Raw genomic sequence first — 14,447 nt, forward strand, 5'->3', positions numbered from 1 at the left:
AATAGATGGAGTTACACATATGTTGATATATATGCGATTGGATATGTATGCTATTTTGTTGTATTTTCAGCAAGCTTCAAAACTTCATGTGTCAAATTTTTTGAAGGTGTTAACATCATAGATATTTTTACACTTAAAAATGTCGAATTTCGGGCCAAAGAAAGAGCATTTGTGGGAAGTTTTAATTCATTACGTTATTTTGAAGAAAAGTGCTGCTGAAAGTTATCATATACTTTGGGAAGCTTATGGTGAACATGCTCCATCTCAATATATTCGTGAACACTGGTTTAAACGCTTTAAAAGTGATGATTTTGATGTGAAAGACAAAGAACGTCCAGGTCAACCGAAAAAGTTTGAAGACCAACAATTACAAGAATTATTGGATGAAGATGCATGTCAAACTCAAAAAGAACTTGCACAAAGATTAAACGTTGCTCAGCAAACAATTTCCGATCATTTACAAGCAATGGGAAAGATTTTAAAGGAAGGAAAATGGGTGCCACATCAACCGAATGAAAGACAAATGGAAAACTGAAAAGTCTTCAGTAAAATGTTGCTTCAATGGCACGAAAGAAAGTATTTTTTGCATCAAATTGTGACTGGCAATGAAAAGTGGATTTATTTTGAGAATCCCAAGTGCACAAAATCATGGCTTGATCCAGGTCAATCATCAACGTGGACTGCTAGGCCAAATTGCTTCGGAAAGAAGACAATGCTCTGCGTTTGGTGGGATCAGGAAGGTGTGATGTATTATGAGCTTCTAAAACCAGGTGAAACTGTTAATACTGATTGCTACCGACAACAAATAATCAATTTGAACCACGCTTTGATCGTAAAATGACCAGAATGGGCCAGAAGACACGGCAAAGTAATTTTGCTTCACGATAACCACCACACACTTCAAAACCAGTTAAAGACACATTAAAAGGTCTTGCCTGGGAAGTACTAACCCACCCACTGTATCCACCAGACCTTGCTCCTTTAGATTACCACTTGTTCCGATTGATGGCACATACACTTTCTGAGCAGCACTTCAAAATGTACGAAGAAGTGTAAAATTGGGTCTCTGAATGGTTTGCCTCAAAACAAGAAAAGTTCTGTTGGGACGGTATCCACAAATTACCTGAAAGATGGGGAAAATGTGTAGCCAGCAATGGACATTACTTTGAATAAAGCACTTTTGATGTTTCTCTTGAAATTATCGTGTTTTCTTTGATTACAAAATTCGCATTATTAACCAGTACAGCTGGTAAACACCAAGCCACCTGTGGCATAGAATTATGACAAGGACTATAACTGGAGTGATCGTATGCTCCTAGTTATGCCTAGTGAGACTGCCCCCTTTTACTCCCAAATTGTCCTGGTTTGATAGATAAATTATATGAGGGTGACAGTCTGGATGCTTGCATGGAGAAAATGAGCCTGAGGTACAAGGGTATCCCCTTGATGATGAAGATGCCCAAGAGGGATTCATATATTTAAGGGATGAAGAAGATACTTGGAAAGAAAACATGTCCTGAAGTAGGGGCAGATCCCACATTGACGCCAAAGCAGGCATCAGACCCTTTCATCAAGTGGTCACACCATGGTCTGCATATATTCTTAAGGCAATTCCTGTATTCTTAAACTTGTCTGCCTGCCTTTTCCTATTTGTCTCTTTTGCTTTGCAGAAAATCCTTCCAACATCCACTTTATTGAACAGCTTGGTGGAATGGAAGGGCACCTCCCAGGAACAAGCCTGCATCTCAGCACCTCCTTTTCCACAGGCTCTGTCTTTTCTGGCAGCTTCTTGGATTCCCTCCTGGCCACAGTAAGTGCAGCTAAGCTGAAGAGCCCCCAGGACCAAGTCCCTGGCAGAGGAGGGAGTGGATCCTTAGGGCCCAGGTAGATGATGGTAATGTCTCACAATTCTAAAGTCTCTTCGATTTTTCAAAAACGCTTGTTCACATACAGTATTTCATCTTTTCTCACATCTACCTGGCAAGGACGGCAAAATCTTCACATTTTCAAGATTAAAAACGTAAGAGCGGGAACACTTGATACCAGGGGGAACGAGCGGGTCTGCAGTGCATCTGCCTTTCAGCTTCCAGTGCCTTGGCCCTTTGGTGTCAGAGCTTAAGAGATGCTGTCTTCTCTTCTCTTTAAAATATCCCCACAAGCTTATGTGGAAACCACCCATAAAGGGGTTCGGAGTTCAAGGCAAAGCTTTGGCCTTTGGTGGTGTGAGTTAAGTCAAATCTCCCTCTCCACTGCCCTTCCCTTGGAGTGGATTTTGGACTACATGGTTGTTCTTCAGCTCTCAGCACCTCTTTAGCCACTAAGCAGACATCTGTTCCAGAATTTCCAATGAATCCATTGTGCAAATACAGATTGAACAGCTACTCTGTACAGGGCACTGCTCTAGGTTCTGGGGACCAGCAGTGATTAAACAGACTAGAGTCTCTTCCCATGTGGAGCTCATGAATCCTTGATAATGTATGGCTCAGCAAGACAAACACACAATACTATTTAGAGATCCAGCCCCAAGTCTCTGGCCAAGATAAGCTGAACTAGACCTTTGAAAATATTCAGAGAACCCTGTCCATACTTGTCTTCCTTTCCCCTGGACCTGGTACTTCTGGCTCAACTTGGCCTTCTAAGAGTGGGGGTGACTTCCTGTCATCAAGCCACATAGAAAGAAAGAGCACAAAGGTCAGGCCTGTGCCTCCAATTCCATAGTGTCTGCTCTTCTGAGGACCTTTTTATCTTGGTCAGCCTCCTGATTTACACCTGCTCAGTAGTCTCAAAGAGGAACAGAAAATTTATGCTCTTGCAATTAGAAACATTTGGGGCCACTGTGGTGGCTCCAGAATATATTCTCCAACACCCCATTTTGTTCTCCATACATATCAGAGCATCACCTTGTGGAGAAGTGTGGGAGAAAGGCAAAGATCTGGATCTCCCCTTAAGTGAGGATAGCAGTTAAGGAACCAAAGTCTATCATTGCCTCTAGCACAGCAGTCGCCAACTGGTGGTCCATGGACCACTGGTGGTCCATGAAGTCCAAAAGGTTGGCAACCACTGGTTTAAGGAAACCTTTGGAGCAGTGGTCGCCAACTGGTAGTCAGTGGACATTGGTGGTCCATGAGGTCTTGAAAGGTTGGTGAAGGCTGCTCTAGCACACTCCCAAGGCAGACACTGTTAACGATCATAGTTTTCTGCCTCCAGATCATACCTGCATCTTTCCCAACACCGACCTCAAGTCAGCTTATTCTGCTCAGTTTCATTGTTGAGATAATATTCATAGAGCAATATGTGTGATAGGAACAGTAATAACCACATCTCAAGCACTCACTTTGCTAAGTGCATTACATACCTACTTACCTCATTTAATTCTCCTATCAACCCAATTAGGAGAATACAATTATGAGCTTCTTTTTACAGATGAAGAATCTGAGCATCAGATTTGGTAATAATGTACCAAAGGTCACAGCCCTTAGAGATGACAAATTGGTTTTCAGACCCAAATTTGTAATGATTACAGAGTAAGACCGCAAATGACTGCCACTCCAGAAATCTCTCTTTTTGATGATGACTATTTTTCCAATACATTGATATTGATGTTTTGCGTAGAGGAGCCTGTCTCCCCAGAGTGCTCTGGAGTTGCTGGGGAGACCTGCAGGGAAGATGAGACCAGGACACGCCCACCCACACCTTTTCTCATCAGAACAACTCTGCTTTCATCTGGGTCATGTATGAGGCTCCTATGTAAAATTTGATTTGGAGAAGGAGTTTTGCTATTAAGAAGACATTGAAAACCCTTCCCTAGAAGTTAGACCATATGACCAACAGAGAGACATAAAATAAATGAACCAGAATGCTGCTCTCCTCGACTCTGATACAGCTTTCCAATTTCCAGTCAGGAGTCCTGTATGGGAGATAGGAATCGGCCATTCCACCCCATTTTGCATATCCCTTGTGTCCCATAATTTCCCCTCCGCAAAGAACATCTTTTGGGTTTGGATCTTTTTGGGTTTGGCTCTTCCAACCTGCTGCCCAGCTTAGTGCACCAAGAAATGTGTTTCCGGTGCTGCGTCATCAGAGGATATAATTAGAATCAAAATGTTTCTTTCTCTGATGCCCATACTGCCCAGGAGGGCAAGGCTGAATCAGATGGGTTCAGAACAGACTCCCCCCCTAAGAAAAAGGCAGCTAACACCTCAGGAGTTTTTGAAACAAGATCATTTCCAACCTAATATTTAAGGGCCCTCTTCCTTCTCATGAATACTCAGAAGCCATAACGGTGCCTCTCCTCCTTTTCCTCCAAATTGCCCTTAAGAAACACAAAGAAGATTGAACATACAAGTCCCAAGGACAGAGCAAAGCCTGAATAACATGGTGTGAACTTGTCACTGAAGTTTTTGTTTAGATTTTCAAGAAGGTGTTTCCTACTTTCCCTGGATATACTTGTGATTTTTCTTTTCAACCTAATGTAATGTGGTTTCCCTTCAAATCTCTTGACTCAGTTGACACTGTGGCTTCAGGTATCCCCTGGTATATACTGTTGTACACTCCTGCCCCCATTGGAGAAACATTCCAAGGTATAATTGTAAGGTATAATTCAGATTCCCTTTCAATCCTCTATTTTTTTCAATGCTATAAAAATGAAAACATAGAGAGGCACTCAGCCCCATAAGCAGGATTCCCGTGTGGCTTTACAATAGAACTTCAGAACTGGACTCAAATTAGGGAGCATTTCCCTTTATTTATAAGAAAGTGAGGCTCACAGAAGTGACATGACTTTATCAAGGTCACTCATCTTGTTAGTTGCAGTTTTCCTACCATATAGCCTCATTCTCAATTAGAAGTATTTCTCAAAGAATGTTTGATCTTAAGGCCTTTTAAGATTCTCAGAATACAAAGCAGCAAGTGGTTAAGATGTTAGTACCTATGTTATTAAGTAATAGTCCAGGTTATGAGAGAGGACTCAAGCTTAATTTGTAGCTAAAAGTTAAAACACTTTGGGCTGCAACATTTCCTAACACTAGAAGTCCAAATTCTAGTCAATAGGATTGTATTAGAAACACTGTTCAAGTTTAGAAATCCTAAAATATTTCAAGCATTTTTCAATTTTTATATTTTCTTGAGAAATAATAAATGGGAGAAGGAGAGGGAGAGATTAAAAAAGAAAGAGACCAATAAGGCCAATACCATAGAACCCCAAATGATAAAAATACCAGAGGAGACCACAGAGTAAGGGTGACATGTAAATCCCATTAGTTTCCCCAATATAGATTGCAATCCTTTTGATGTCAAAACTGAAGACATAATATATTCAAAAGCTAAGCCTCTCTCAGTTAAATATGTCAAGTAGAAGTTTCCCTAGAGCCTGTGACACCAGAATAACTCTGGAATTTACTCCTTTCTTTAATCAGTGGGGAATTAGTCTAACAGCATTATTTGATCACTCTACACTATGGCCACTTGTTCTTAAACAGATTGTGGCTCAACCTGGATTTACATCCTCTGCTCCCTTCTGGATCTCGGGGAGGCAGTTTCACAAGCAGACTTCTGGGTGGGAGCCAGATGGAACAGAGGAGAAATGTGAGGAGGAGACCATCACTCCAGGGATGCCTTTAGTCTGGATGTTAGGGTGGAGGAGGCATTTAAAGTCATCTTTTAATTTGAAAAATACTATGAAGTGTGTTTTTTCATGTGTGTTGTTTTTTTTTTCGATGAATTTATATAGGTTTTATTTCCTAGGTCACCTTGTCCCAATAGCCTCTACATTTTTACTAAAAGTACTTGTATATTTGTTAAAATTCAACTGCCAATTGCAGTCAATATTCTTACAGTTTTTGGACAATGTCTGGTTCAATGCACTCCTGAGGGTGTGAATGTTAAGGAGACATAGTCCATCCTCTAAAAGGGCACATAATTTAGGAAAGTGTTGCCCAGAATCTGAGGACAACCAGTGTCAGAACCACCAAATGTGCCCTTTAATTCTGATTCCCATATCTGTCCATAAACTCTGACCCAGTAGAACTGGAATCCCAGAAATCTGCACTCATGAATATCCCTCCAGGTGATCCAGATACATGAGAACCAATGTTGAAGACAACAGGATTTAGTAATGTGTGCTGTATATCTCATTTAATCCTGCAGACAGTGCTCAAAGGTGGGTATTATTATGTCAGCTTTAAAGATTATCAGACTGTTCCTGAGAAAGAACACATGAATTGTCTGAAGGTACTCAGCTAGGATGTGCCAGTGCAAGATTCAAACTCAGGTGTGTTTCAGACAAACTACTAATATAAAATAAAGAAGAATGAAATAGAATAAAAGCCAGTGGCCATGGGACCACAAAGAAAGGGTAACTTTATTCTGATGAGGAGGCCATCATGGAGTTTGCCAAGCTGATGAGAAGTGAACCAGCTGTTCCAAAACAGAAGCATGATGGAGTAAATGTACAGCATGTGCAACTACAAATGGACAATTATCATGTCCTGGAGCTCCTTCAGATGTTGGCCCTGGAGGGTCCATGATGGAGGAGATGAGCTTGGTTTTGCAGCAGGGAACTGACTCTAAAGTTTAGAGGAGGCGAATAGCATGATCTGATTTATTTCTAGAAAATCTCTCTGGCTGGAAGCTTTTTGCACAGTAGATTGCAAATGAGAAGAAAAACAAGGAAAATCAATAAAGAGGTCTATATTATAACCCAGGCTTTAGGAGATAAGTTCCTGAGTTTGGGAGTAGAGAAAGTGAATAGTTAAATTTCTAGAATAATAACAATTGATGTCATTCCTAGAATTTATAATAAAAACAAAATTATTGAATTTTATATAGGTAATATATAAGCATATAAATTCTCATTTCTACTGGAGTAAAAGTCTGATAAAACAAAGGGTAGATAATTTAAAATATTATATATTCAATAGACTTGAGAAACCTAATGGGTAATATATTATACTGATATTTGCATATATGATAATGCCTGTTGTATACTGAATTAGTTAAGAATCCTTTGAAAAAGAAGTTTCAGAAAATGGCTAGGGTTATTCAACCTCAAGGTACTTTCAGAATAAGATGTTGGCACACACGTCTTCCTTTGGTTTCATTTCGATGTCAAAGATTTTAAAATTCCATTATTTTATTCAGTAGTTACAATCTGCACAGTATTCCATGGGAGCTGTGGGAAATCTAAATAGTGATAAGACTTGTACTCAAGTAGGTCACAATCAAAAGGAATATAAGTAAATTCACAACCAAAGGATTCTCAAGTATGGATGACAATATCAGTAGTCCCCTAAAGAAAAATCTATAGAAGTCTTATTGACTATCCTATATAATTAAAGCCTAATGTGCTAAGTGTCTGGCCATCCAGTCATCCATTCAACCAATCAAAGTGTAATGTGCTAATGATATGCTAAGGCCGCTCAACTGCTTGCTATGACAAGCACTGACCACTAGGGGCCAGACAGTTGACCAGTCCACCAGTCACTATGTCGTGGACTGACCACCAGGGGGCAGACGCTCCAACCAGTAAGTTAGCTTACTGCTGGGGTCCTGCTGATCAGGACTGAGGAAGATGGGCCGGACATGCCCAGGAGCCTTCCTGGGGTCCCTCCCTGGCTGGCCAACCTCCCGCATCCCTCCCCAGCCCCGATCATGCACCGGTGCAGTCCCTTGGCCTGGCCTGCATCCTCTTGCAATCTGGGGGATGTCTGAGAGCCGGTTTCAGCCTGATGGCAGAACGACCAGTCAATTGATGTGCACTGACCACCAGGGGACAGACGCTTAACTCAGGAGCTGCCTCCTGGTGGTCAGTACGCTCCCACAGGGGGAGCACTGCTCAGCCAGAAGCTGGGCTCATGGCAGGAAAGTGCAGCAGTGGCGGTAGCCTCTTCTGCCTCCGTGGCAGTGCTAAGGATATCCTACTGATGGATTAGGGAGTGGGCCTAAGTTGTCAGTTGGACATCCCCCAAGGGCTCCCAGATTGCGAGAGGGCACAGGCCAGGCTGAGGGAAACCCACCCCCCCCCCCAATGCACGAATTTTGTGTACTGGGCCTCTAGTTTTAAATATATGTAGATGATTAGTAGGGTACCTGTGGCCTGGCATACTCCTCTGTCATTTTTGGGAGAGGGGATATACTTGGTGTCAGTGTAATTACCCATTTCTTTCTTCATTATAGTGTAACCCCCAAGAGAGCAGGAACTAGGTCAGTGTTATTTTCTCTGCACTTTGCCTAACCCAGCACCCTATCCACACTGCCAGCTTTTAGTTTATGTTAATAATGATAATGAGACACACTGCTTTGCACCATCGGATCCATTTCTCCGAGACTATACAAATCCACTGTTTAGGAGTTGGCTCTTCTGACTTAACACATGGCCTGTCCTTGCTTTCCAGGCGTTCTACAATTATCATGTCCTGGAGCTCCTTCAGATGCTGGTGACAGGAGGGATGAGCTCCCAGATGGAACAACATTTGAATAAGGAAAAGTTATGTGGGCCTTCTAACAGCTGCACTGCATTGTTGTCCAGAAGGAACCGCTGTAAGCTGGGGCTTCTGTCCTTAAGCCAAACCATTTTGTTGGATATTGAAGTGAGTTTCCTGCTTCTTTTTGTCTCTGAATTTATGAAAGCAGTCTAGGCTATTTGGGTCTGTAGATAGCCTATAGCACAGAAATAATAATAATAATAATAATAATAATAATAATAATAATAACAACAACAACAACAACAACAATTAATACAACTCATATTCAAAGAGTATTATACAATTTGCAGTGCATTTTCACACATCTCATATTTATTTTAACAATGCCGGGAGGTGGGTAAAGCAGTTGTTATTATCCCCATCTTCCAGATAAAAAATCCAAGTCTTCAGGAAGCATCAGAGAGGTCCAACAACTTGTACTTTGACAAGGGTATCAATAATAATTGTAACGCTAGTATTTACTGAGCATTTCTCCTGTGTCTGACTGCTTTTTTCCCCCAACCTAATCTGTCTGAGGATTTGCATGGTAAACATTGTTACTAGTCCCACTGCATAGGACAAGAAGCTAAGGGCCAGGGAAACAAATGCTCACCTGAGACCACATTGTCTACCAGTGACAAAGCAGGGGTGCCTCTAAGGCAACCTGACCCAGCTCTGCCCCCTCTCCCTGTACCCGAAACACTAAAGAAATCTGATCAGGTCAGTGGAAATCAGGAAACTGGTTGGGCTAGCCAGCAGAAAAGGCTTGAGTTTTCTTAGCCCACTGAACTGGTGAACAGTAGACTGAGAGGAAATAACCATTCTGGCAGACTCCAGTGGAGCGCCTGGCATTTGGCGGTCAGAATAGAGTCCAGCCTGGGAATGAGTAATCTATTGATCAGCGTGGTGCTTTTGGATTTAGTTTGCATTGACATTGCATTCAGCTCTCCAGTGTATCTGTAGGGGCAGGCCTTTATAAAGAAACATCTTTTGTTGGTTCAGAGGACATCAGCAGAACCCCCTTCACAAGCAGCAGGCTCTTCCAAGCCTCTGTGCCTGGTATGTCTCAACAGATATGGGCTCTGTGCATCTGACTTCCAGGTGCAAACAACATTCCAGAGTTCCTTCAATAGAGTCCGGCCCTTTGTCCTTTTGTGGTCCTGGGTTCCTCACCAAAGGTTGACTTGTGAGTGATTATATGCCCAGGACAACAGGCACTGGCAATTTCCTGTCAGTATCAGAGATCAACACACTTCTTTCTTTCTCCACTTAGGTCTTGTCCTCACCTTGTCCTTTATTCTGGGGAGAACTGAAAGACTGCTCTCTTTTTACTTCACTGAACCCATTAGCTGCTGCTTTTGAACCTGCTGTGCACTTGTAGAGCCTTTGTTGGCTATACCCTGAGAGCAGTGTCGAGAGCAGTGCTTGGAGCTATAATCTGTTGTAGAGTGGGATAAGAAGATCACTCCCTGGAGGTCACTTAACACCCTAGTTATGTACCCTGAAAATGGAATATTCCAACCTGTTGTTCATTGTTACTTCCTAATGGTTACCAAAATCGCCACACCACACCCACCAAACACTCTTGAAAGACCAGAGTGATAAACACAATCACTGGGATTAGATGATCAAAACTAATCATAAGCCTCACTTCCAAGCCACTTGATACTGCCACCATATAGATGTTAGGAGATGGTGTCCAGGTCTTCCAAACCCTACAAGTAAAGGCAAATGACACTCTAGTAGGGCTTGTCAATGCTTCATTAAAGAGCCAATAGACATGTTTTTCTCTTCTCTCCCCAGCCAAAAAAGACCTTTGGGCAAGTTTTCTGTGGCTTGTTGAATAATTTTGGAATCCTGTGCCTTGGCCTATACCGCCTGATAGATGACCAGGAGCGCAATCCGGATCACAAAAGGGGAGTATACTAGTTTGGAAAGTGCTAGCCACGCATCCAAGCATAAAAGCCAAAACTGCTTTATTCTAGGTGAAAGAGAGGTCCAGAACTCAGGGTCCACAGTTGCAAAGAAGGGTGCAAGGAAGTAGATTATGATGATGTAGGAATAAGAAAGAATACATGTAAATGACATGAATAAATCCTGGTAATTATGATCGAATATAAGACATGTAACATTGACCTCTCTGTCCCCAACGAAAACTGAAATGTAGACCCAGATTTTGAAACAGGTTATTTTTTCTGTGTTTTTTTTATGTTGTTTTGTTTTGTTTTGTAACTTCCCATCCTTGACTATGTAATTTTTTAAAGTTAAATTCCACTATTCACATTGGAAAGATTTACTTATTTTATGCTTGATTCCTTAGGTAAATATTTACTGAATGCCTCATTTCCAGCCACTGTGCTTTGTACATATTAATTATGGGAATTATATATTCAAATTTAAGTTTAAGGAAAGATCAATCTGACAACAATGGGGAAGATACAGGAAACATACATAGAGGACAGGAGGAGAAAAGAGAGTATACAGCAGTATACAACAACACAGTAATGTAGGTCTGAACTAATATTCATACAGTGGGAATGGATAGGAGTCCATAGAGGAGGAAAATTAAAAATATTAGAGTGGAAATAGATTGATAGAAACTCGTTCAGGAAGAAGGGGAAAGCAGCCAATTTACTCAAAATGGAGTAATATTGAATAGAAGGAAAGATAATCTCTCTGCACATAGGCAAAAAGAAGGAAAAGAATGGATGCCAAGCAAATTTATCTATAGATGATGGGGTGTGCTTAAGGGAATTTTTATGTAACACTAGGGTTTCTCAGTAAAGTACAGGGATAGCCATTGCTGAGAGAAAAGATGGAGGAGGAAGTATTACAGGGAGTGGAGAAATAGGTAAGAGTTTAGATTAACTACTGAGAGGAAAGGTAGGAGAGGTTTACTGTGGATCTGTAGGAGCGATTATAGACTGTAATGTGAAAGGACAAAGGATTGGAAGTCCTGATGAAGTGAAAGAGTAGATGTACTCAGCATGGGAATGAGAGCAAAAGAGTGATAGGAAGTTACTGTCAGACAGTAATATATTGAAGCATAAGGTTTTAGAGGTGAGACATGCAGGAAATGATAATATCCAGCGTGTGTCCAGGAAAGTGTGCTTTGGAGATAAAGCTCACTGGGTAGTGGAAGTCAAAGAAATAGGACTGGATGTTGGATTTATAAACCACATAGACACTCGAGGTGTGTAAGATGGTGGAGGCACTAGAGCTTGAGGTGTCCCAAGTGCCAAAGGCCTAAATAAACATGTAGGGCTAAAGATGACACCAGTGAATCAAGAGGGAGGGTGATAGGACTGTAGAGCCCTAACCACAAAGATAGTGAGGGGGCAGTGATGTTCTGGAAGCAGCACTGGGGAGAATGAATAATGCTGATTATCTCTCTCCCTCTTTCAGCCCTCCCTCTCTCTGCCTGAACTCCATCCACTCCCCTGACACCTCTGGCAAACCTGTGGCACATGATAATTGGGAGAATATGCTGTCCGTACCTGAGAGAACCTCAGGGAAGGAAATGAGATTTCTGTTTTAAAGGGAGTATGTGATTATAGTTGACCTTGTTTAGGATATTATAGAGGTTACAGGGGATTCAGTGGAAAAGATAAAAGTGGAAAGATTATTCAGCAAAAGAAAGTCAACCTTGAATTGAGATTGGTGTTTGGGAAAGGAGAGGTGATCACCTGGGGTGGCAATGAAGACACGCAGGATGAAAAGTCATGAAAGTTTATCCTGGCTCGGCATTCTGACATGAGCACTGGTGTATTACTTAATGTAACTCACTTGCATTGAGGATTTGCTCTATGCCTGATGCTGTGTAAGGCATCCTGCCTCCCTGCATTCTTTCCATGCAGGTCCAGGCTCTGGGTGTTCTTTAAGGCTCATCAACGCTCACTAGTTACATACCAGTCAAGGTTTCAAATACAACTTTAGTTTAATTTTTGTTTCTTTTCCTCATTGATCAAACTACGTTCTATGTAAAAGTTGGTGGCATAAGCATTAGGATAGGCCCAAGTCAGGATGGAAATATCTGGAGTGCACGTAATCTTCCACTTTTGATCAAGCTTGGCTAAGTGCTCAGTATTGTGCCAGCTGAAGTCCTTAGTGTAGTGGGTATTGAAAGCAAAGAATCCTGGAGTCAGAAAGGTCTTTAGAGATCTATCAGTCCAAACCACAGCTGTATCCCTCTCCCGTTAAAATAATGAGAAAAGCAAGGCCCAGAAAATGGAAATGCCATGCATAAGTGTGGTTAGTGTCAGAGGTGGGGATAAAAACTAGTCTCTCAGTTTCTAGTCAAGGACCTCTCTGACTATACTAGTCTCCCAGTACAGACACACTAATCACAAAAAAACAACAACAATGAAGCAAAGTGAAACAGCAACATTCCCTCTTTGGGCCCATCGAGATGACTGCTGCACTTTGGCCATTGCCTATTGCCACCCTGTCCCAGCTGTGTAGGCTCTGACTCATCTTTGCCTTTTCTTACAGGTTTGTGATTACCCGGCCAGCCAATGAGTTTAAGCTGCTGCCCTCAGACCTTGTGTTTTGTGCCATCCCTTTCAACATTTCTTGTCATGAAAAGGATAATTCTTCTTGGGGGAGTATAATTATAGCACCACAGGCCTCAAAGGCACCTGCAGACATAAATAACCCTCCCACAGACAACCCTGTTGGCCAGACGACAACACAGCTATCGAACACATCAGTCCATTTATGGGAGCCAAAAACTGCCCCTGTTGGTAATTCTAAGCAATCCATTTTGACTCAGAGTGGTGAACTATCACCCCGGACATATCCGGGAAAGGAAAACATGAAGGAGCCCCCTGAGGGGCTACCTGTACCTATTCAAACTTGATCTGCTGATATTCTCCACAAGCTCCTAGCTCGCTATTTATAAGGCATCTCCGGAAATGGTGACTTTGAACAAGATAAATAAGAATGGAAGCATGCCATTGTCATGCCCATTGCTTCATGGTTGATCAGCAAGTCCACACTATTTGGGAAGAAGCAAAAGGCTGATCCAATCCTGCTGGATCTGGTGCAATAAATAAAGAAATATATGATTTAAAAATGCCTCTGTAAGGAAGTTCATTGCTCTGTGTCCCTTGAAAATAAGATGTGTTGTGCTGTGTTAAAGAAGTCCTCAGACCCTTCTGGGTGCCCCCAGTCAGAGAATATAAGCAATCAAAATAAAAATGAGAAGGGCATAGACACAGAAGACAAGAAATAAAGAGCCCCCAAATAAAAAATCTTACATTCTTTCTCCTCAAACTGGCAAATAGTAAACTAGCATATTATTTTATTCTCTTTTTTTCTCATACTTTTTCTTTATTCTGACTATAGGAGGTCAGAAAAACCAGATGGGGAGATGCTGGTTTGAATTAGAAACCAATTTGTGTAAAGCCAAGACCTTAGTATATGCCTAGCACAAGAATGAATATTAGAATATCTTGGGATGGAGTGGCCGGGTGAGGTCAAGTAAAATGATATATATAACTTTCCAAATTTTGTAAATCAAGAATAAAGACATATAACAAACATATTCCAAAAGAATCAATCCACTGCTTTATAAACCTCATCTTAAATCATTTAATCCAGGTATTTAACATAAGAAAGGTTCAGCACATCCAGAAAGTATTTACTCGCAATCTTGTAATGATGAGCTTCATAAGCAATGCCTGCTTGTGCCATAGATACCAGATAGATGGAAGGGAAGAGGAAAGAAAAAATAAAGCATATTTCTCATAAATTGTTTTACATAATGTTTTTTATATCATTGACATTTTTAACAACATCTTTGCTGATTTGGTATTATTACGTCTACTAGAGGCCTGGTGCATGAAATTCATGCATGGATAGGGTCCTTAGGCCTGGCTAGTGATCAGGGCCGTTTGAGGCCTTCCGGCTGCCAGCCAGGGCCTTCCTTCATCCCTTGCTACTGCCTGGTGGTCAGCACATGGCACAGTGAGTGAGTAAACTCCTGGT

General features: G+C 41.6%; 1 protein-coding gene across 1 annotated transcript in view; it reads left to right on the forward strand.

Moving 5' to 3' along the window:
• Positions 1-13,376, forward strand: part of KCNU1 (potassium calcium-activated channel subfamily U member 1) — a gene marked incomplete at its 5' end in the record, with an annotated part of 122,004 nt that extends 108,628 nt beyond the window's left edge. The window contains 4 exon segments of the mRNA XM_079779372.1: positions 1,671-1,810; positions 8,391-8,585; positions 10,263-10,385; positions 12,952-13,376. Coding sequence (XP_079635498.1) covers positions 1,671-1,810; positions 8,391-8,585; positions 10,263-10,385; positions 12,952-13,317 — 824 coding nt within the window. The 3' untranslated portion in view covers positions 13,318-13,376.
• Between the last annotated feature and the right edge of the window lie 1,071 nt (positions 13,377-14,447).

This window comes from Cnephaeus nilssonii (assembly GCF_951640355.1).
Source record: "Cnephaeus nilssonii genome assembly, chromosome: 8".
Lineage (NCBI taxonomy): Eukaryota > Metazoa > Chordata > Mammalia > Chiroptera > Vespertilionidae > Cnephaeus > Cnephaeus nilssonii.